This window comes from Penaeus japonicus, unplaced genomic scaffold (assembly GCF_977035675.1).
Source record: "Penaeus japonicus unplaced genomic scaffold, GWHDUDI00000001_assembly GWHDUDI00000015, whole genome shotgun sequence".
NCBI lineage: Eukaryota > Metazoa > Arthropoda > Malacostraca > Decapoda > Penaeidae > Penaeus > Penaeus japonicus.
This window is the reverse complement of record NW_028234417.1, coordinates 22,229,443-22,251,942: the sequence shown is the minus strand read 5'-3', so window position 1 is coordinate 22,251,942 and position 22,500 is coordinate 22,229,443. Positions and strand designations below refer to the sequence as shown.

The 22,500-nt window shown below is 41.7% G+C and overlaps 2 protein-coding genes across 10 annotated transcripts in view; both read left to right on the top strand.

Moving 5' to 3' along the window:
- Window positions 1–22,500, top strand: part of nahoda (DOMON-like domain-containing protein nahoda) — a 140,393-nt gene that overhangs the window by 116,591 nt on the left and 1,302 nt on the right. For 2 of the 9 annotated variants that reach the window (XM_043010774.2, XM_043010773.2), the window contains exons 3-18: window positions 1,920–1,990; window positions 2,181–2,278; window positions 2,514–2,647; window positions 3,107–3,328; window positions 3,521–4,249; window positions 7,400–7,732; window positions 10,541–10,598; window positions 10,858–11,015; window positions 11,180–11,416; window positions 11,882–12,085; window positions 12,298–12,506; window positions 12,965–13,156; window positions 13,401–13,551; window positions 13,673–13,889; window positions 14,108–14,205; window positions 14,922–16,246. In XM_043010774.2, the coding sequence (XP_042866708.2) occupies window positions 1,920–1,990; window positions 2,181–2,278; window positions 2,514–2,647; window positions 3,107–3,328; window positions 3,521–4,249; window positions 7,400–7,732; window positions 10,541–10,598; window positions 10,858–11,015; window positions 11,180–11,416; window positions 11,882–12,085; window positions 12,298–12,506; window positions 12,965–13,156; window positions 13,401–13,551; window positions 13,673–13,889; window positions 14,108–14,205; window positions 14,922–15,748 (3,938 nt within the window). In that variant the 3' untranslated portion in view covers window positions 15,749–16,246. Of the gene's footprint in view, window positions 1–1,919; window positions 1,991–2,180; window positions 2,279–2,513; window positions 2,648–3,106; window positions 3,329–3,520; window positions 4,250–7,399; window positions 7,733–9,418; window positions 9,434–10,540; window positions 10,599–10,857; window positions 11,016–11,179; window positions 11,417–11,881; window positions 12,086–12,297; window positions 12,507–12,964; window positions 13,157–13,400; window positions 13,552–13,672; window positions 13,890–14,107; window positions 14,206–14,921; window positions 16,247–18,355; window positions 18,420–19,639; window positions 19,770–20,218; window positions 20,516–21,560 lie in introns of those variants that run through there. The other 7 variants (XM_043010778.2, XM_043010777.2, XM_043010776.2 and 4 more) reach the window with 7 other exon arrangements.
- LOC147470389 (uncharacterized) lies at window positions 4,260–7,395 on the top strand (the record flags this gene model as incomplete). The annotated part of the gene is made up of 1 exon (XM_086544936.1): window positions 4,260–7,395. A coding segment is annotated over exon 1 (2,685 nt), but the record flags the coding sequence as incomplete, so codon positions are not given.

Below are 22,500 nucleotides of genomic sequence, written 5' to 3'. Positions count from 1 at the left end.
GAAATTCACAAAGAACACTTGAGCGAGACTCGAGGCTTTATTGCCAGTCAGGCTCTGTCGCGTGTCCCGAGGTTGCGAGCTTGCGTGCCGGCACTGCACAAGTACCCCAGTGGTTTTTTTCTTTTAATCTTTGTGTAATGACTTGGGAATGTGTTAGATGATATGCTAGTAAGGTACGACAAGTGCGAGAATTGTGTCATGAGGTAAGTGCGAATTAGCATGCGTATTAGGGAGGAGTTTTAGAAAGGTGTAAATCGTGCCATAAAGGTACAGTGGTGTGAAAGCCGTGTGATTTAAGGGCGAATGCATGAATGCCACTGCGCATGACTTTTCGCCGCCCGTTTCGCTAACCCTCAAAAGGTTGTTGTGAACCCCGCTAGGTGGCAACACTAAGATCACGATGGTGACGTCATGGCAAAGCTCTGTTAACCTTGAACTCCGTGACCTCTCATTACCCCCCCCCCCTCCCTCCAAGCCCAACCCGTCTCGCTCACGAATTGAAAGATCCAAAGAGGTCCTGGGGTACCTATGCTGCTACATATGTGGCTTATGAATGCCTGAATGCTGATATAAGGAAGGGATACGAGCTTGCTTCTGTTTGATTACATTTACTCATGCAGTGCAATTTATCATAACAGCCTTACTCCTTTCCTTCTATAGCACCCTTTCTTCCTCCCTCCCTCATTCCATCCTTCCCCCCAACTCCATCTTTTCGTTATCTTCTTTCTTCTCTTCCTCACTCCATCCCTCCTCCTCCTCCTCCTTCTGTCCCTCACTCACTCACTCACTCACACCCTCACTCCTTCTCTTCCTCCCTCCGTCCCTCACTCCCTCCCCCACTCACTCCTTTTCTACCTCCCTGGAGCAGCTTGTCACAGTATGAATGTTAAATCATAAATTATGGTTTGGTGTTTACCTTGCCAGAGGTCGGGTGCGGGAGCTGATGACCTTTCTCACAACTTACTCTCTCTTGCTCCCTCTCTTTCTCTCCCTGGATCCTCTCTCTCTCTTTCTAGATTCTCTCTCTCTCTCTCTCTCTCTCTCTCTCTCTCTCTCTCTCTCTCTCTCTCTCTCTCTCTCTCTCTCCTCTCTCTCCTCTTTCTCTCTCTCCCTCTCTCTCTCTCTCTCTCTCTCTCTCTCTCTCTCTCTCTCTCTCTCCTCTCCTTTCCTCTCTCTCTCTCTCTCTCTCTCTCTCTCTCTCTCTCTCTCCCCCTCTCTCTCTCTCTCTCTCTCTCTCCCTCTCTCTCTCTCTCTCTCCCTCCCTCCCTCCCTCCCTCCCTCCCTCCCTCCCTCCCTCCCTCTCTCTTCCCCCCTCCCCTCCCTTCCCCTCCCCTGGAAGATGGGTAGGGAGGAAGGGGAGGGGAGCAAGAAGGCTATGGGCAGCCATCGGGTCCTCGTGAAGGTCTTTGACGTCGGGAAAGAAGGTGACGGTGACCTTGTCGGTGGGTGGCGAAAGTGAAATAGGCCTGTGTACAGGTAGGCCTATGGATGAGTGGATTAGGGAAGACCGGTCAAGCTGTAATTGATGCTTAAAGGATGTTCGCAGAATTGTGTATATATATATATATATATATATATATATATATATATATATATATATATATATATATATATATAAATGATGAGAAAAAGCCATTTCTTTTTTTTCGTTAATTTCCTTGAAGATCAGCTTATCTCGCGACACTTTACAAACAACTAACTCGCAAGTATATCAATGAGCGCGGGCTTTCTACTAGTTCTAGACCTTAAGGAGGAGAGGTAGTCCTATGAAAACAAGATCACGTCTTAATATCCCGTTGCCGTCTCCATGGCCGTTGTTGTGCTTGTTTTCTAATTGTAATGTTTTTTTTGTGTGTCATTCCTGTGGGTAACCCCTATTTGTTTGATCGCATATTAATCGTTGGTTGTCTTTGTTGCAGGAGATGTCAGCACCACCTTGTTGCAAGGGTCCAGCTTCAATGTGTCGTGGCATCTGGCGTATCCTCATCAGGTTAGTCTCTTTTTATTTATCGTTGTCATTCATCACCACTAGAGCAGCATCAACATCACCACCACCATCGTCAATCCTCATTCCAGTACCACCTCAGAGTGTTGCCATAATCAGTTCTGTCAGTGGAAAAATAATGGATGTGATGCACGCGCCCTTCCACCGGGGAACTGAGTCCACTTTCTTCCGACAGGGCGGCTTCCGGCTGGAGCTGATGGACGCGCAGGAGCGGCCGCTGGCGGACTTGACACCCGTCACTGCCGAGTCCAAGTTCCTGGCCGATGACACCACGTGAGTTTTTTTTTATCTCTCATTCTGTCTAGGACGAAATGAAGCGTCTGCGAGTCGGAAGGCTTGTTGATGATTATTGTCTTTATTAATTGCCAAGGAATTTGGTTGATTGATTTTAACTTCAATTCATATGTGAACTTAATTAGTAATTAGCAATTATATGTTGTCTTTCCATTATGTATTCATCATATGTATGTATTCGTTTGCTTATCTTCGTTTATCTTCCCCCGTTCAGAGCTCAGTCCTTCAGGATCACCCTGCCCAAGGATCTCGAATGCAAGGGCTGCACCGTGCGGCTGATCCGCGAGGCGAGAGAGTGGGGAAAAACCTACAAGTTTTGGTCTTGCGCCGATGTGGATATAGTTCCCCGTAAGGCCGTGTTCTTGGGAAGTTTTGGTGCTGGTTGTAGGATGTATTTACTCTCTTCTAAGTTAGGAATTCTTACCTGTTCGATTTTTGTTAGATGGGTCATCGATACATAGAGTGGGATTTGGTTTAGAATGGGTCGCAACATTATTTTGCTCTAACCTAAGAACAAAAAAAACGTAGTCTAATTGTAATAAGAATATAGGAATGGAGATCAACGGATTCATTACATGTCTGATGACTACTTATGTAATTGAAACGAAACATGTTTTACAAAACTAGTCGTGTGTACAAATATCTTATATACCGTATATTTGATATTCTCAATGATGTGACGTTTGCATAAAGATGAAGATAGGGTGAATTCTATATTATATTGTTTACAGTTTACGCTCGCATACAGCCAATCACCCTTTGCCAATGGCAATTAAAAACGCGTTCCTCCCTCCATCCTCCTTCAAGGCAAGGACTACCGCGAGGACTGCAGTGGCCGCGGAAAGTACATCGTGTCTCGCTGCCACTGCAACAAGCGCTTCTTCGGCAAGCGGTGCCAGTTCGAGAACGAGTGCGAGGACGACGACGACTGCGGTTTCTACGGCAAGTGCATCGACATCGAGTCCACTTCGTTCCCCAAGAAGCAGTGCTATTGCCAGCAAGGGCGATTTGGCGACAAGTGCTCGAAAGGTGAGTGCTTATTTCCTCACCCTTCCTTTCGCGAGAATCCGCAAGGATTAGGGGCACTGTTATTATACCTGTGTTTGTGTGTGTGTGTGTGTGTGTGTGTGTGTGTGTGTGTGTGTGTGTGTGTGTGTGTGTGTGTGTTATCATTGATTGCAATTTTTTTTTTTTAAACTTCATATTTTATTTATTTTCCAGCTTCTTTGGTGACCAACAGAGGTCAGATCAATTTGGGAACCTACAACAAGAGGGAGCTTAGTGACAAGTTGTCCATGCACTGGAAGATCCTGCGAACAGAGGGAGAAATTGAGATCGTGCTCATCAACAAAGGCGCCTCGTACGTTGCTCTGGGTTGGAGGCCGCAGGATACAACCAAGACCTGCAAGCAGTTCCCTTACATCCATGGGACCGTCAGAGAGGGTGCTTCAGCTGCCCAGGCAGAACCGGAGCCAGAGGCCGAGGCAGAACCCAAGGCCGAAGCTGAACCAGAGGCTGAGGCTGAACCTGAGGCTGAGGCTGAGGCTGAACCTGAGGCCGAGGCTGAGGCCGAGGCTGAACCCGAGGCTGAGGCTGAACCCGAGGCTGAGGCTGAACCAAAGGCTGAACCTGAAGCTGAACCTGAAGCAGAAGCTGAACCTGAGGCAGAAGCTGAACCTGAGGCAGAAGCTGAACCAGAAGCAGAAGCCGAACCTGAAGCAGAGGCTGAACCAGAAGCCGAAGCAGAACCAGAGGCAGAGCCAAAGGCGGAAGCAGAACCAGAACCAGAAGCTGAGGCAGAACCGGAAGCTGAAGCTGAAGCTGAACCAGAACCAAAGACATCATCAAACTCTGAGGCTAAAGCAGAACCTGAGCCTGAGCCAGAAGCAGAGGCTGAGCCAGATGCAGAGGCAGCAGATACCACAAAGAAGCCCACACTCAGCCTTGCCGGTATGTTAATATTTCTAAGTACTACTATAAGATTTCAGATTAGATGGCCAATGATGGCCAAGGTTCTAAACTCTTACATTACTCACTATAGACTTGTATACAGCCATTTGGCAAACATCGCACCACTGTTAACATCTAGAGGGTTTTCAGCATGGGACATAGGGGAACATCTTGCAAATGATAATTTCTGGTGATGGGTGGCTTACTCAAGTTGAGCTTTTCATTAGTGCTCAACATTAGTCCTGAGGTATTTAACTATAGTTTACATACTTTATAAGTCTTTCATTGATTCCGGTAGCAGGTACCAGGTGATGGGTTACAGCACTGAGTAAGGATTTTAGGGGGGAATCACACACTTGTCTGGGTGGATAGGCGACACAGTGAGGTGTTAATCGTCTTGCTTTCATTCTCCATGATATCTAAATCCTTATACACTTTAAACAGCCACTTCACCAACTGTCATGGTGGAAGCAGCAACGTCTTCCGTTGCTGTGGCAAATGCATCTGTTGAAAGTGCAGGAAACACAAGCCTCCCAGCCATTACAACTCGCGACTCATTGCCTGTAATGTCAACCTCATCTGTATTTTTGAATTCCTATGTGTCCACTAACACTCACAGTATCACCTCTACGTCAAGTCCATTACCCAATTCAGTTCCCACCGTTGGTGTTTCCCAAACGGTAGACACAGTCACTGTCAGTACACCAGTGCCCCAATCATCTTCGGTCACAGTCACCCCCTCACCGTCACTCTCCGAACAGCCTGTTTTCACGACTCCCCCTACAGCCTCATCACCGCTTCCCTTGACCACCATCTCGTTCTCGTCCTCAACGGAATCGACTAGATTCGTACCTCAATTGAGGATAGATTCAGGGACCAGGTCCAACTCCTCCGACCGCACGGCTAAGAACACAACTCCCAAACCAACTCAGTCTGATGTCACTGATACTACGAGTGCTGACTGGGTTTCTGCAAATGTGACTTCTCCCATAGATGACCTTTCTTTGATGACCACGTCTCCAGACCCGGCAGATACGACTATAGGTTCTTTACCAGTTACTGTGACTAACCGACTTTCATTCGGTGCAACATCCAACCTGACTGTCCCCTCATCTTTGTTTGCTAATGCTGCAACATCTAATGAGTCTTCTATGACGACAACTACATTGCCTAGCCGACCGTCTTTGACAACCAGTGAGAGACTTAATCAACTTTTGCCAACCAGCACAATGTCAAACCAACCACCTTTGATAACTACAATGTTTGACCAATTATCCACGACAAAACCTTTGACTGGAGCTACAGTGCCTAACCAGTCATCTCTGACAACTACAGTTACTAACCAATCTCCTTTGACACGAATTACAACACCAAACCAATCACCCATGGCAAGTACAATACCTGAGGAGTTATCTTTGACAAAAAACAAAATAACAGATCAACCAACAGTGACTAACGAACAACCTGTCATCACTACTACATTGCCTGGCCAAGGAGGAGTGATTACTACGAAGCTTAGCCAATCATTTGTGACTACGACAGTGCCTAGCCAACAGCCTGTAATTACTACAATGTCTAATCCACCACTTGTGACTACTAGAGTGCCTACCCAACAGCCTGTGATTAATACAATGTCTAACCAACCATCTATGACTACCACAGTGCCTGGACAACCACCTGTAGCTGACACAATGCTTAACCAACCTCCTGTGGGTGATACAGTGCCTAACCAATCACCTGTGACTACCACAGTGCCTGACCAACCATCTGTGACTACCACAGTGCCTGACCAACCACCCATGACCACCACAGTGCCTGACCAACCACCCATGACCACCACAGTGCCTGACCAACCACCCATGACCACCACAGTGCCTAACCAATCACCCATGACTACCACAGTACCTGATCAACTGCCTGTTATTGCCACAGTACCTGACCAACCATCTGTGACTACCACAATGCCTGACCAGCCACCTGTGACTACCACAGTACCTGACCAACCACCTGTGACTACCACAGTGCCTGACCAACCACCCATGACCACCACAGTGCCTGACCAACCACCCATGACCACCACAGTGCCTGACCAACCACCCATGACTACCACAGTGCCTGACCAACCACCTGTGACTACCACAGTGCCTGACCAACCACCCGTGACTACCACAGTGCCTAACCAACCACCCATGACTACCACTGTGCCTGACCAACCACCCGTGACTACCAGAGTGCCTAACCAACCACCCGTGACTACCACAGTGCCTGACCAACCACCCATGACTACAGTGCCTGACCAACCACCCGTGACTACCACAGTGCCTAACCAACCACCCATGACTACCACAGTGCCTGACCAACCACCCGTGACTACCAGAGTGCCTAACCAACCACCCATGACTACCACAGTACCTGACCAACCACCTGTGACTACCACAATGCCTGACCAACCCTCTTTGACTTCAAATCCTGTTGTGACTGAACAGCTACCTTCTAGCCAAATACCTCTGACTACAAACCCCACATTGTCTCAACCATCTTTCACTCTCACTGTACCTGTCCAGTCATCCTCTTGGACTGCCACAACTTCCACTATGTCTAACCAACCACCTGTGTCTGCAGCTTCCAACATGTCGGATGAGCCATCTGTGAGCACAAGCACAGATCCGCCATCTCTCGAGCCAGACAGGGCTGCTTCTCTTCCTTCTCCTCCTCCTCCTCCTCCTCCTCCTCCTTCTCCTCTCTCACCTCAGACCCTAACCACTGCCACCTCTTCTCCGCTGCTCTCTCTCAAACCCACTCCCAAGGCTGTTCCCCAACCATCTGTGACCTCTGGCCCATCTGTGTCCCTCTCACAACCGCCTGTGGAGCGAGAGCCCTCCACTCTCCTCCCACGGCCTGCAGTGCCCTCGACGTCATCACCCACACTCGTCCCACTACCCTCCGTCCCTACTACAGCTGCACCACAACCCTCCAGTAGGTCTCTTGCAACTGACGGGCCTGTAGTTACTGAGATCCCAGTGGTCGCCACAGATACTAGCACCGCCCAGACTATGCTAGACACAACCAGGGCTTTTCTTGATGTTCGTGTCACTTCCGTAAACGACACTCTAGCTAGCACTACATCTGTGTCAACTGCCACAACCACAGCAAAGCAGACCACCACATCCACCACATTGCTGACGAGGACGACGACAATGACTCCTGCAGCAGCCACCACCAGTGCCACCACCGCCCAGCCCACTACGAAGACCACTACGCCGAGAACCACTACCACCACTGCAACCACCACTGTTCCAACAACAACCACAACTGCAACTACTACTCTGCCAACGACTACCACAACAACTACGCTGCCGACAACTACTACTATGCCACCAACAACGACAACCACACCTACAACCACAACTACCACTACAGCCACAACAACGACCCCCACGACCACCACCACAACCAGGAGACCAACCAGAAGGCGGAGAATTAGTGAGTTAGCGTTTCCAGTCGTGCTTGTGGAGACCTGCATCCCGAATTGCGAATTGCTGCACCGAGTTTTGTGTTCGAGAAGCTATTTTTTATTTGTTTGTGATAATGCACCTTTTTTTAGCTTTTGTTTACATTTTGTTTACTGGAGTTTGATGATGTTTATGTACACCTTTTTGATTGTGTTTGTGTTTGTCTGCATCTTTTCTGTTGTGTAATATTGTTTAACTTTTTTTTTACCTTTTTCGTATGTTATATATTCTTACGCTGTTGCTTATGGTATTGTGTGATTTTCTAATGACACAAAGAGTTGCAAGAATTGTCCAAGATATGAAGCCGTTCTTTGGAAACAGACATCCCCCTAGAACCGAGTTGACAGGGTAAATGAATAGAAATACTCGTAGTGATAGAGATCGAAAGAGAAATGATATATGGATATATATCTATATCTATCTATCTATATATATATATATATATATATATATATATATATATATATATATTTAGACTTATAAAAAAATAGGTTACTTCAATAAGTAAGAACTGGTCTAGTCTGATGCTAGTCTCAGTCTTAGATGAGTGAATGTGATGAGAAGTTTATAGATTGAGTTTATTCGTAAATGTCATGAGCTTTTGACTGTAAAATTATGAAATGGTAGATTCTTTTTATGTATATGTGTAAAATCGTATGTGAGAGGCATTACATCTGGTCCTAAGGAATGGTAGGAAAATTCTAGAAGTCTCAGAATAGATAGTCAAGTCCACAATAGATAGTGTGATAAAAGCATTACCAGTTTTCAAAGGGAATTACAGTGTGATAGGAAAGAAGAAATACAGATCATAGAAAGTGCTTCAGTGAATGTTTATATAAGTACATAGAAACAGAGTATACCTAAGTATATAAATGCATCTCTACATTTCCGTACAAGGATTTCTACACATGCATATAGACAAATATCTGTTGTTAATGCTAGAATTTTGTTCTCAGGAATTAGAGGCATTGGAAAAGCAATCCCTTTATTGAATAAACTCGGTTTGTTTCCATTGTGACAACTATTGCCTTATGTTTGTGGTTGACGTGGTTCTTATGTTCTGTCTGAGTTGAATGCCACGTCAATTAAGCACATTTTTTATTTATTTATTTATTTCAGGCAACAAAGATATCAGAATGTTACAAGGCTTCTGGTTGATATGATTGCTTCATTTTGACCTTTTTTTGAATAAAGAAATGACCGATTTTGTGATTCCAAAGTGGTTTAGAAAATGCAGAACATTCCACGTTTGAGTGAAATTTACATGTTCATAAAAAATTGACTACTTGATATTATTTCTTTTAACTACTAATGTGTTCAGTAAGATTGGCCTTTTATTCTAGCAGTTTCTTATTAACATATTAATGTATCAGTAACTTCACTGTGATTAATCTTCATGAATCTCTCTCCCTTTTCTCTGTCAGATAATCACATCATGAGTTTTATATTTAGTTGCAATTGGCATGTCGCATGCAATAGAGAGTGATTGCCAAATATGGAGAATTAGATCTGTCATGAATTGCTCTTTGCTAAAGTTGCATTTTGCATGTGTTTACAATTTATTTTTATCCGCTAGAGAGTGGAATGGTTGTGTATGAGTAGCTCTATTAATATTCCTTTTTTTCTATTCCATATTCCTCTTCCTCTCTCCCTTCAGGTGATGTTATCGAAGGTAATTCTCGCATTGCATGTTTCAGTTTCTTTAGTAGTTGTAGAATTGTTATGAATATATATTTATGTGTGTGTATGTATATATATATATATATATATATATATATATATATATATATATATATATATATACATACATACATACATACATATATACATATATACATACATACATACATACATACATACATACATACATACATATATACATATATACATACATACATACATACATACATACATATGTACATACATACATATATACATACATACACACATACAACATACACACACACACACACACACACACACACACACACACACACACACACACACACACACACACACACACACACACACACACACACACACACACACACACACACACACACACACACACACACACACACACACACACACACATATTTTTTTCTAATATAAATGATTCTTTTTAGGTATAGATTTTGCTCTTCTGAGGCAATGGAAATAATACTTTCAGATAGTCTCAGACATTTAATTGTCAATAAAGTAAAAATCGTAGATGATTATACATGCTCAATCATTTTCTCGTGTAGCTTAGCAATGAGCCGGAGTCCAGCTGGCAACTCGAGAAGAACTTTGACTTTGAATCCAAGCGAGCGCGCCGTTGCCTCAGCCCCCGACGCAAGGGCTAACAGCACTAACCCGTGGCACGGCCGAGATCAAAATTTATCTGAGCATCTGGTTTTGTTTTCATGTTAAGAATCGGCGTAGAGTTTGTAAGCCATTACGACGCGTACGGGATGTCCGTAACTCAAGATAAAGAAAAGTAATGCACATGATTTTTGTCAACTCGTTTTTTTTTATTAAGATCTGGCCGCGCCACGCTCTGATTTCGAGGTGGAACTATTAATACTGACTAATACTACTATCACCTTTCTGTTACCAGGTGTAGAGAGGTTTACTTAGGGACAGTATTTGGTATTGGAGGATGATACTTTAAAGTAGAGCTGATAGATTTATTTCGTAGATTTTACTTTTTTTTCTGTGTAATAGAATGAAGGATTCAGATCTCTGCAAAAGGAGTGAGAGAGTAGTTTTTAATGCCTTCGATTATATATATTTACAGATCGACTTTCTGGTCTTCTTGTGCCAAATGGTAGAAAAAAGCGCAGCGCTCCATCGAGGTGAGTTTTCTGTCTGCCAGAATAATGGCGTTAATAGAAATTACCGCTGGTTTGATAGTAACAAAAATGATTCCCTTTTTCATGGATACTTTGTGTCGTGAATGGCATATTGCTTGTTGAAAAAAAAAATGTGTTGAAAGGAAGGATCATTTCGAAAAATGGGAACATGCACTGAACTCAGATGATCTTGTTTTATTCATTTATTCATTCAATGCACTGTGTCTTGTCTTAAAGCAACCTGACTTTTCTTTCATCTCAGGAGGGCCCGGTTTGCCGTCCCACTCCTCAAGACTGTCGAAAAGCCACAAAAACTGACTGGGGAAACCGAAGCCATGGTCAGTCACGAGTCTGAGCCTGAAGCCGAAGCTGAGGCCAAAGCCGAGCCAGAAGCCGAGGCTGAAGCCGAAGCTGAGCCAGGTGAGCTTCGTGGACTTTGGATATGAATTAGCTGTCTGTTGCTGTGTCCCTTTACGAAAGTACTAGCTTTTCCTTTAGACCAAAATTCCCATTTCCAGCAAGTTTCTTGGCACTTCCTTACTGAGGCGCGCCCACTCACCCCTCCCTTCTCTCCCTTTTTCCAGAGCCGATCAGCGGCGCATCGCCCTTCGTGCCGCGCGGCGACTTCCACGCCATGGACTGTACGGACATTGTGATCGGCAGCGCCCGCGGCAATCTTTACCGGATCGGCGACTTCTACACGCGCGACCGCTCCACGCCCCGCACCGATGAGTTCTGGGGCGGCGGCAACTCCCTGACGGCGGCGCTTGGCTGGGAGGAGGACGGTCAGACCACCATCGTCTTCAGAAGGAAACTTAACGGTGAGGAGATGGGGGGGAGGCGGGAATGTGGGGGGAGGGGGGCGAGGAGGGTATTATGTTAATAAGAATATTTAAATTTCAAAACTGTCTGTTCGTACGTGAGAGGTAGAAACTTACGGAGGATGTCATTGCATGAAAACCTTTACGTATGCAATTTAGATTAGTGGCAAGATACGAGGATAAGAAAGGAAAATCTTTTACTTGGAGGAATACGTTTCCATGAATGACCACTGAGAATTATTTGCGATGATCGCATGAGGACACATATTCATGAAAATTCGTAGTTCTTAAGAAACCATTCTTTGGTGCGACAAAAAAGATTGACACCGTTATAAAGGCAACAACGAAATGCAGGGAAACCTGAGCATCGGACCAATTTCCGTCCATCCTTTTTCCGTCGCATTTCAATAGAGAAAAGCAAAAGGAGAGATACTTTATCTCACTTTTTAACCCTTTGTCCCGCAGCCTCCGACCCGAGCGACCACCCGATCACCAACTCGCTCATGCACGTGATCTGGGCACGCGGGCAGGAGCAGGGCATGTACGTGCACACGCCCCGCTCCGGCCTGGAGGCGGGCGTCGCCAGCATCCCCGATTTCTACCGGCCGGACGAGCTCAAGTACCACGGCAAGGCGGGCCAGAGAGGCGTGCTGGCGCTCAACTTCTTGGGTGAGTGTGTGCCTCTTGCCAGGGGCTGCCCTTCATGTCTGTCTCTTTTTCTCTGTCTGTCTATATGTATGCATACATAGATGTGTGTGTATGTATGTAGGTCACTACGTGCGTACATAGGTTGTAAGTTTCTTTTTCCCAATTAATGCTTTCAGTCCTTGCCCACACCTTTAAGATGAAGGCAATCCTATGTCTTTGTTGTGCCTTTCCAGAGAAGAAGAGCGACCCGACGGCGGCGGCGGAGGCGATCGACTGGTGCGGCAACCACTGGCGCTACCCGCAGAGCTGCACACCCGGCGAGGACTGCGAATACTACGCCCGCTGGGAGTACCTCGAGAAGACCGACGACATCAAGTTCACCATCCAGACCTCGAACACCGACCGCTGGACCGGCATCGGCTTCTCCGATAACACGAGGATGGTTGGTATCTGCCTCTTTTCGGGTTTTTTATTCGCTTTGTGTAGTTTACCTATTGAATTTGGTTGTTGCTCGTTTAGTACTGATGTTTTTTTTAAGGTTTTATTCTTATGGTGGTTCTCGGTGCGTTCAAGGAGGGACTTTACGTGTTTTTGACGAGGTCTGTATAACGGCAAGAATAAAAAGATGGAGCTGCTGTTCGATGAGCCATGGAATCCATTCTCGTCACATTTTAGCAATATCCACAGTGGTTACTATTTTAGATACAAATGTTGCAAGAAACTCCAATGCCTCTTGCAAGACGACCTTTTTTTCTCAGCTGAAACAAGACACACAATCTCGCTTTCACTAAAATCTCATACTAGAAATCTCGCCACACCCCTCGACACAACAGACGAAAACAAAGAAGCTAAAACACCTGTGTCACCTGAGCCCATCCCATCCTCTGTTTCCTTCCGCAGCCTCTAACGGACGCGGTGATCGGCTGGGTGGAGAACAGCGGCAGCGCCTTCATGTTCGACGCCTGGGTACGTGGGTATTCGGTGCCCATCGTTGACCCGTCGCAGGGCATCAGAAACGAGACCGGCAAGATCGAGAACGGGATCACGACCATCAGCTTTCTGAAGAAGAGAACATCCAGGGATAAGGAATATGTAGGTTTTGCTTTTGTTTGTGTGAGTGTGAGTGTGAGTGTGAGTGAGTGAGTGAGACGCGAGTATTGCTCATTGCTTGTGTTGGTTGAAATAACTTTGATGGAAGTAGAGTTGATGGAAGCCTACGAGGAAATGTGTGACCATACAAGAAATTTTAGCTTTGTCATTTCATTTTAGTTGACACTCAATTATGCATATAATTTAGCTTCATTTTGATCATAGCAATAATATCCCTCTCTCACAGGACTTGAATTTCACTGACGAGAAGTGCCTGTACCTCGTGTTCCCCATAAAGGGTGGAATCATCAACTACGTGTCCAAGAAGATTCGCAAGCATGAACGCACTCCAGCTTTCTCCACAGAGCGCATCTGCATCAGGCCTTGCAGCAAGTTCGGTGCGTAGCTCCTCCGAAAGCCTTGCAAAATTGAATTTAGTTATTCTGTCCATACTTTTCATTGAATTGAGCGTCATTGCTACTTGTCCATTTTGTGAAAACCTTGTTATTTCCCCGCTAGGTGGTGCTGATGGAAAGCCCTTCGTGTACACCACCACGCCCCGTCCACCTCTGCTGCACTACACTGTCGAGTTGATGCTGACCGACGTGGGGGAGAACTTCGTCGTGCCGCAGCCAGGAACGGTGTCGTGGACAAGCATCACAGACAGAATCAAGAGGTCTGTTGAGGGAGCCATTCAGGAAGTCCCAGGATACCAAGCAGCAGAAGTAACAAAATTGTGAGTGATTTTGTTGGTTTTGTTTATTTCTTCATCCATACTTGAACTCTGTTGATGACAAATACCCGAGTCAGATTTCATTAAAAAAAGCTGTATACGTGTGATCCATTATTTTTAACCCCCTGTAATAGTGGTTGAACATTTTATAAATGATGCAAGTTTCAAACAGTAAGGAGCATTAGGAACTTTCGACAAACGGCATCCAATGACTCTTACAGAGTGGACGAAGGAGATGGCAAAGTTCTGGCAGAGCTTCAGGTTGTGCTGGATAAGAATTCCCACGAGGAGGGCCTTGAGGAGAGCGCTCACCCGGAAGGTATTGCAGAAGTAGAAAGATGTTCTTGTAATGTCATTTCTTGAGAGTTCAGGTGACATCGTTTTTGAGAATTATGGTTGTCTCATATTTTAAAGTTTCTACTGGCATATGTATGTAGATATTGTTATGTAAGTAGTTGTGTCAAAAGTTATGATATTTGTGTTATCTTTTTATGTTAGAATTATTGTATTGTTTTTGTAATGTTAGCTATAAGTTGTTGTCTTTTTTAAGTCAATTTTGTCAGATCAGTTTTTTGGTTGGAGATTATTATATCTTGCTTTATTATTGTGAATTCTGTTTATATAAGGAGCATTTTAATGATTTATAGATCACTTTGTAATATATTTGTTTTACTTTTTTCTTATTTTAGCTTTTTTTTGTCATGTTTATTAGAATGGTAACTGAATGTTACTTTTGGTTGGATAATACAGGCTCATTATTTTAAAATGGGCATATTTCGCGAGGTCAGATCACTTTCGCACTGCATTTTTTTGTGTAAAATACAAGCTTGTTTTTTCTTTGGTTGTGTAACTAATGCATTTTAATATATTTTATATAAACTCAAATATCATACCATATATAATAGAAAAGATAACATTGTAAGATGTTCAGCCTAGACAGAACATCTTAAGATGTAGTCCATATCGGAAGGGTTAACAGCCAGAAAATCAGCTGATTGTTCATATGCAGGTTGTTAAATTCCTCTTGTGTTTCAGGTGAAACAGAAGAAGAGCCCATGGTGAAAACAGTCTTGCAGAGATCTGTCAGCACAGGAACCATAGCTGGCCTCCGCGTCGACCCCAGCTTCCTCCAAGTCAATCAGCTGCGAGGTATGGCATCCTTGCCAGACTTTTCCTTTCAGAATCCATCCGATAGTTCAGGCCTCCCAGTCCCCTCCTTTGGGGACTTTCAAGGTCAGACCTTTGGTGCTCTCCCTCAGCGTAACAGAGGGACATCACAGTCAGCCTTCTTTCACCCTCGGGACCGAAACCACCGGAATCAGGTTTCTGAGCTAGGGCAGGAAACTGAGCCAGAATCAGAGCCAGAACCACAACCACCAGTAGATGAGCAGACACCTGTACTAGAGTCTAGTGCCCTGCCACAGTTTGATCAACAGCCAGGCAGTCCATATCAGTTTAGCCCACAATCAAACTTGCAGCCACAGATCATTCAGCAGTCAAATCAGCCACAATATATTCCACAAACACAGCATCAGCCCCAATTCAGTAATGCTCCTCAGTATCCAGGGATAAACGAACAACAATACCAACCCAACAATCAATATAACCCATTCTCAGGCAGAGGGTTTAGACCTTGGGGAAGAACACCCTTGTCTCCCTCTGTATACAATGGCTACTTACCCCCAATTGGTCACTCTGCCATGCACATGCACTTTCACCCACTTGCTGCAGAGTCTAACCAAGAGAGTCATTTGCTTCCAGAAGTTGAAAGTCCAAGCCAAGCTGAAGCTAGTATATCAAAGCAGGAATCAGGGAGGAGCCCTTTCCTGCCTGGGATTTTCACAGTTGACACTTCCCCATGAGTCATAAGCACACAAGCTTTGACTGGGAGACAAAAGAATTATGGATATGGAATAGTTGAAAGCTGAATAACTACTTGCAAGGAATTATCTTTCAACATTATTTTTTGTGGGGTACTCTGTTTTGGTGATATGATTTTGCTAGATTAGATTTAATTCTAAGCATATTGGTGCATAATACTGATAAACCTTGACTCTATTGTAGGGTATTAACGTAAGGTGATGCTATTATCTTTGATGTCCATAAACTAGAGGTCCATTAATTTAGTCTTCACTTTATTGATCAGTTTGTGGAAAATCCCAAATTTCTATCTCTTCAGGTTCATGGTTATAACCGTTTTCTCCAGTTATTCTACTTTTTTCCCCCAAATTGCATGGCATGAGAAAAGGCAGTGGTACTTGCAAGTTCTAAATCTTACTAAAAGGGAAGCAATTATTTTGGTATTTTGTATAAACACATACACACACAACTGCATGTTTGTACAAGTAAGTATGTATGATATATTTATATATTCATATATTCATATGTTTATATATTTACATATTTACATATTTACATATTTATAAATTTATATATATATATATATATATATATATATATATATATATATATATATATATTATATTATATATATATATTATATGTATATATTATATATGTATAATATATATATATATATATTATATATATATATATATTATATATTTATATATATATATATATATATATATATATATATATATATATATATATATGTATATATGTATATATATATATATATATATAATATATTATATATATATTATATATATATATATATATATATATGTATATATATATATATATGTATATATATATCTATACATATACATATATACATATATAAATATATATATATATATATATATATATATATATATACATATATATATATATATTTATAGATATAGATATAGATATATATTTACTGTATTTACATTGTGCAATGGTAAGTAATCACTGAATTTTGAAAGAAGTTTTGATTCTGTTTGGTTTGGTCTTGCTTCTTTGATAATAGATAGTAGATGAAATGTTTCCTGTACTTAGTCAGAAAGGATTTCGGATTTTGCCTCTTCACTTACACAATGAACTGCCTTCTTTTTCTTCCATCATTCCACAGTCAAAATCTTGGCATTACCAGTTTGTCTAAAGAAACGAGAAGTCTAATGTATCCCTCTCTACTTATTTACATGCACATACGCACAAACACACAAACGCACACATTGTGACATTTCAACCAATGTTAAAGGATTGGAAATAAATTTAGTATTGGGAATAGAGACTAGGCATTCTCATGCAACTGAAAAAAGTTCAAAATGTTATGTTTTAATTACTGGTTTCTTTATTATGATGATTTTTTTGTTTTTGTTATTGTTTTGTTTGATTTTAACAGCATTCCAAAGACATTTGTTTTTAATAAAGATTGAAGTAATCATTAAGAACAAAAAAAGTAAGGGCAATTAAGTTGTTAATTTTGTTTGTGTTCTTTGTCTAGCTGCACACACATCTGATGTAATAAGCTTCAGATATAATGTATCGGTCTAGTATACTAAGCACTCGGATAACCAGTATTGTTAATAAACAGGTGCAAATAAGGATTTTATTTGGTTCCCTTTCTATGTAAAGATTATATATTTCTTGAGCACCTGTCCTATTTTTCTTTAAACTGCCCAACGGTTCCAGACGCCCCTAGATCTCTCTTTCCATTTTTGAAAACCTTCTTTTCCTTTAGCTATCATATTTCAGGGGACAGACACACAAGTCAGACATTTGACACAAACACTGAAATTCATACAAAAAACTTGTCTGCTTCGTTAAACCCACAGCCTTATTGACTGAATTAATAGCTTAGATATAAAGTTTTTTGTTTTTTTTTGCTTTTTGCTTTTGCTTTAGCATGGCATTTTTTGACATAGAGATGAAAACTGTTTTAAAAAAACCACCTGTAGTTTCTCAGCATATAAATTAATGACCGACCCAAAAAAGTAGAAACTAAGTACATCAAATGACTGACATATATAAAAAAGGAAATGAAAATTGTAATAATGATAAAGACTAGATGACATAGGAATAACTTTACCAAAATACCATTAGACTCTAAAGAAAAACTAGAGAGATGTTAACCAGCTGGTGATGCAATGAAGGTTTCTTGTCACCGAGGAATGGTGGAAGGTGATGAATAGCGTTCTGTGGAGGTAAGTTATTTTTGTTGCTCGTCTTTTCTTGGCAAGGCATTGGGAAGTCTAGACCTGCGTTCGTGAGTGAATTAAATGGTTTACTTCAGATTTATATGAGTATAGGAGGGAAGTTTTAGGTTGTGGAGGGTTTATGAGGTATTTGCATGTGTGTGTGTGTTTATTGATATAGGAAGACATAAATAGTGCATTGAATATTGATGTTTGAGAGATTCTGAATTAGTTTCATGGGTATTATTGGATACATATGATTATTCCTAGAATTTAAAGATATTGTGTTCATAGCATACTAGCATATATCCTTTCTTATATATGAACAAAGATAAAAGTTTCACTAATGCTTCCTTTTCTCATTTTTGTCTTTTCCCCTGACAGAAGTCTCTGAGGCCAATAGAGAAGAGAATGTAACTGGGTTAGCCGGCCACAATGCTGCTATCAAGTGAGTGGAACTACCCTATTGACTGTACCAGTTGTAGAAGCCTTCATTGTTCTTAATGGAAATTTTATCATAATTTTTCTGTTGAATTTTGTGGAATGTTGATTGCAACATTTTGTTAGGAAAGATTTGATTTGTGTGATTATCCTTAATTGTTTCTTTATACAAAACTCTTGTTCCCATATGCTAAGGGGTCTGCAAAGCTACTGTTAACCTCCCTTCCCCTGGTATTATAAATATTAATGCCACTAGTAGGTAATATGACAAATGGTTAGTGTGCCCCTGTTAGTGTACATTCTTGTACATTACTATACTTGTATGATATGTAAGTATCCTGTTTAAGATTTACTGGTTAACCTGCATTGTATTTTGATACTTAATGTATTCTCTGTTATCTGTGTACCATTCCCCCAGTCTTGCTTAAGGATATGATAATTTTTCTTTGGAGATTGCTACGACTGTAATAGTTATGAGGCATTACACTTCTCAGCATACTTAGAAAGGTGCTTACTGTCATCCTTCTGACATGTATCAGAAACCCTCACTTAACCATAATCTTACACTTCTCTATATACTGTTACTGATCGTGCTATAAAGTGTAGTGGTGGCCCATCAAGCTTCTTTTCTGTGAATTCAGGAGTAAAGCATAGCTGTGTCGTTGCACCAACACTTTCAACACTGGTAACGTCATGGTCGCTGATCTTAAATTTGCTAATGATGTTACCGTCTTATAAGTTTTTTGAGACCCTAGTGGTAGCTCTTGGCGCATTTAGTGGTGAGGTGAAGCTCTGTCTAGCTAGAGGTCACCTAGACGACCAATATCCAGGATTTAGGGGTCAGTTAGGAGAACTTTCTGAGTCAGTACATGCTTGTGGTGAAGACATTATTTTCCTTAGTAGTGCAGGACACTGAGCTGTCAGACCAGGATATTAACAGATGGATTAGCCTTGAGACAGGAACGATTAGCTTTATGGATAAAAATATTTAGAGATGCCTGTAACTATGCAGAAGGACCAAAATACATAACTTTCGGATCCCCCAACATCATGTATGTCATGACCCCTGTTGTCAGGCCAAAGATGCTGCATTATGTATGTCATGACACCCATCCACAATGGGTTAATATGTATTTTCTGGAATTTGATGATTCTTTTATTCATTTTGACCAGTTGCATATGTCAATGATATTAAAAGAAAGGTAATCATAACTCTTATCCCAACAGATTCCTTGAAGACAACAAGCTGTGGATCATCTTGGGTGTAGTTGGTGCACTGCTTTTGCTCACCATCATTCAGGCAACGATCACCATCCACAAAATCAAGAAAAACAGAAGTCCTCCTGTGAGTACCAAGGTGAGGTTTAGAGGCAGGACAGAGAGGGGCTTCAAAAGGACTAATCATTAGGCTTAATTTTCTTCATTTGATAACATTAATATGGGGAAATATGCATGAATTTAGAGAGGAGGGTATTATTGATCTTCTTTGGGATCCTGGAGTAGTATTGCATCAAGTGGTATATTATATCTTAGATAGATAACAGCATGTGGTTATTGATTACAACTACATAAGTAACATTTTGTAAGGTATAATTGTGAATATCAGTTACTAATTGCATGAAGATGGAGGATGAACACCAAAATACATATTGGTGTGTATATATATATTTTAATGCAGGGTGTAGAGTCACTAGTGGTCAAGGTATTCTCCTCACTTTAACCATTTCCTTTCTATTTTCTAATTTCACTTGTTGGTTAACTCTCCTTGTCGTCCCTTGATGGTCAATCGGGTATGGTACCTTGTAGGTGTGGCCATCTCCCGAAGCTGGGGTCATAACACCTGTGGGAGCAGGAAATGGAGCCATGCCGGGTGGATCGCCACAGGGAAGCCAAGTAGGGCTGGTGGCGGCAGTTGTGGAGCCTCCGCCCGGAACTCCAGCCTATCCGAAAAGTGGATTGCAATCATCGGTCACGATCCCCAACGGTTCCATGCCACCCAGCCCTGTCAAGACTGGGACTCCACTTAACACAGAAAATCCGGGTTATGTGCCTGACTAAGTGTAGTCCTGGTAACCTTCTCTTAATAACTGCACTTAATTATAGGTATGGTGGTGGACTAATCTACTGCATGCATGGCAGCTTATTTTATGCTTGATATGAATTTATGTTTGTATCTTATTTAATTTTTTCATAGAACGGCACATTCTTATTTTATTTAATTTTTTGTAATGTGTTTGTATAACAACTAGGAATAATTTATTTGATTAAAAAAGTAACTCCTTTTTATGAGTGTTTTTTTTTTTTTTTGTTATTTATTTTCTAACCAATTCTGTCTGTGGTTCAAATTTTCCCAACTCATAGATAATACAAAGTTATCTTCAACATATGTAAAATTGAAAAAGAATGGGACCACTAGACCTAGCCTATTCATTCAGTTGAAAAATAATATCATACATATCGTCTATGTCTGTTGAATTTTACGTTTTTTTCATATATTGCTCATTAATATTTTTTTAATGAAATGTTAGGTTAGGTTTAGTGGTCCCTAGCTTCTTACAATGATAAAACATTTTCTACTGTTATAAATACAGTATTTGTATATGTTTTCTGCTTCTGCTGCCTCAGCTGTTGTTATCCACTATTGAACTTATTGACTCCTTTTTTGTGTTCTACATCTCATAAAGGGCAGTCTGAAGATAGTCTTTAGTTTGAGAGACATTTCCAGACCTGTCTTACACTGCATGCAATTCATAGGCAAATACTGGTTGTCAGACATGTCTGTCATAATTCATTAGTAAGATTGTGTGGTCAAAGATTTTTTTCTGTTATAGACAAATCTTTAATGAATGCCATTTATGGCCATTCGTATAGTGTCCAGTAAATAAATTATTGTTCTGGAAAACAATTGTTTGTGTTATTTAAGATAAAATATAAATGCATAAGTATTTTGATACATGATTCTAAATTCTTTACAGCACCCTAGACTACAGAAACTCCTGTAGTTCACTTATTTGATTAAGCACAAGATATCATATGGAGCATGGTAGTATTTATTACATGGTTTATAACAGCCACTATCATTTCAATTATTATGTACTAGTAGTTAAATCACATTCAGTTTAAGTAATGATTTTGGTACAACCCATAGGAACGTCTCATCACCAACTCAGGATGGAAGGATTACAGTCAGGGCAATATGAATTATGCGTATGACAGCTTTGAAACGGAGGAGAATGGCGTCAACTCCCGGCGTCAGGGAGCTAATGGATCCCTCCGCCCCAGCGCTCCCCGGGGCACCTATGAACGCTCCAATGGCCACAGCAATGGTTATATGGGGGGCCCCAATGGCCATCCAGGGCACCATCCTGGTGGCTATGGAGGGGACACTCGCTCCCTTCAGCGCCCCAGGAATGCACCTCAGAGCAGGCCGGACCCTAGAGGTACTTACTCCCTCCCACGCGGATCAACCACATCATCGCTGCCGTCCTACAACACCGCCATGCAAGACATGACCCCAGATTTCTATTATCTTCCCTCTCAGCGCAAGTACTCGGGTGAGGTCGTCCGTGTGTATGTGGATTACAACAAGGGCAAATAAGGATATTAAGGGGTGGCCTCTTGATGGCTCATGTTGATTGCATTCTTTGGAAATGATCTGGTCTGAGGCCTACTAGGGAAACTGAATTTTTATCCTTTTTTTCTAATTTTATTTGCATATCAAAGGGAGAAAGTGTATTTTTATGGGTGTTCAATAGTATATAAGAATTTCTTTGAAAAGAAGAAAAAAAGACATACAGAGTGATTTGTGATCCTTAATGCTACGTAGCGTGACTAGCAGAGCCTGGTTGATGTTTTGTGATGAAGATTTATAACTGGATTTTATCAAGAGTTGCACACAGTATTTTTTAGAAATTTTCCAACTCTCCATTCTAGTAATAGAGTGCTGAATATTACTTTTATGACTTAGGGTTATTAGTATATTCGGTGCAAAACAAAGTGATGTATATTGCTTCACAACTCTGTTACTAAAGGGCAAATGAATATTCTACTTTTCTCTATCAAAAGAAAAGAAGATTATTTTATAGATT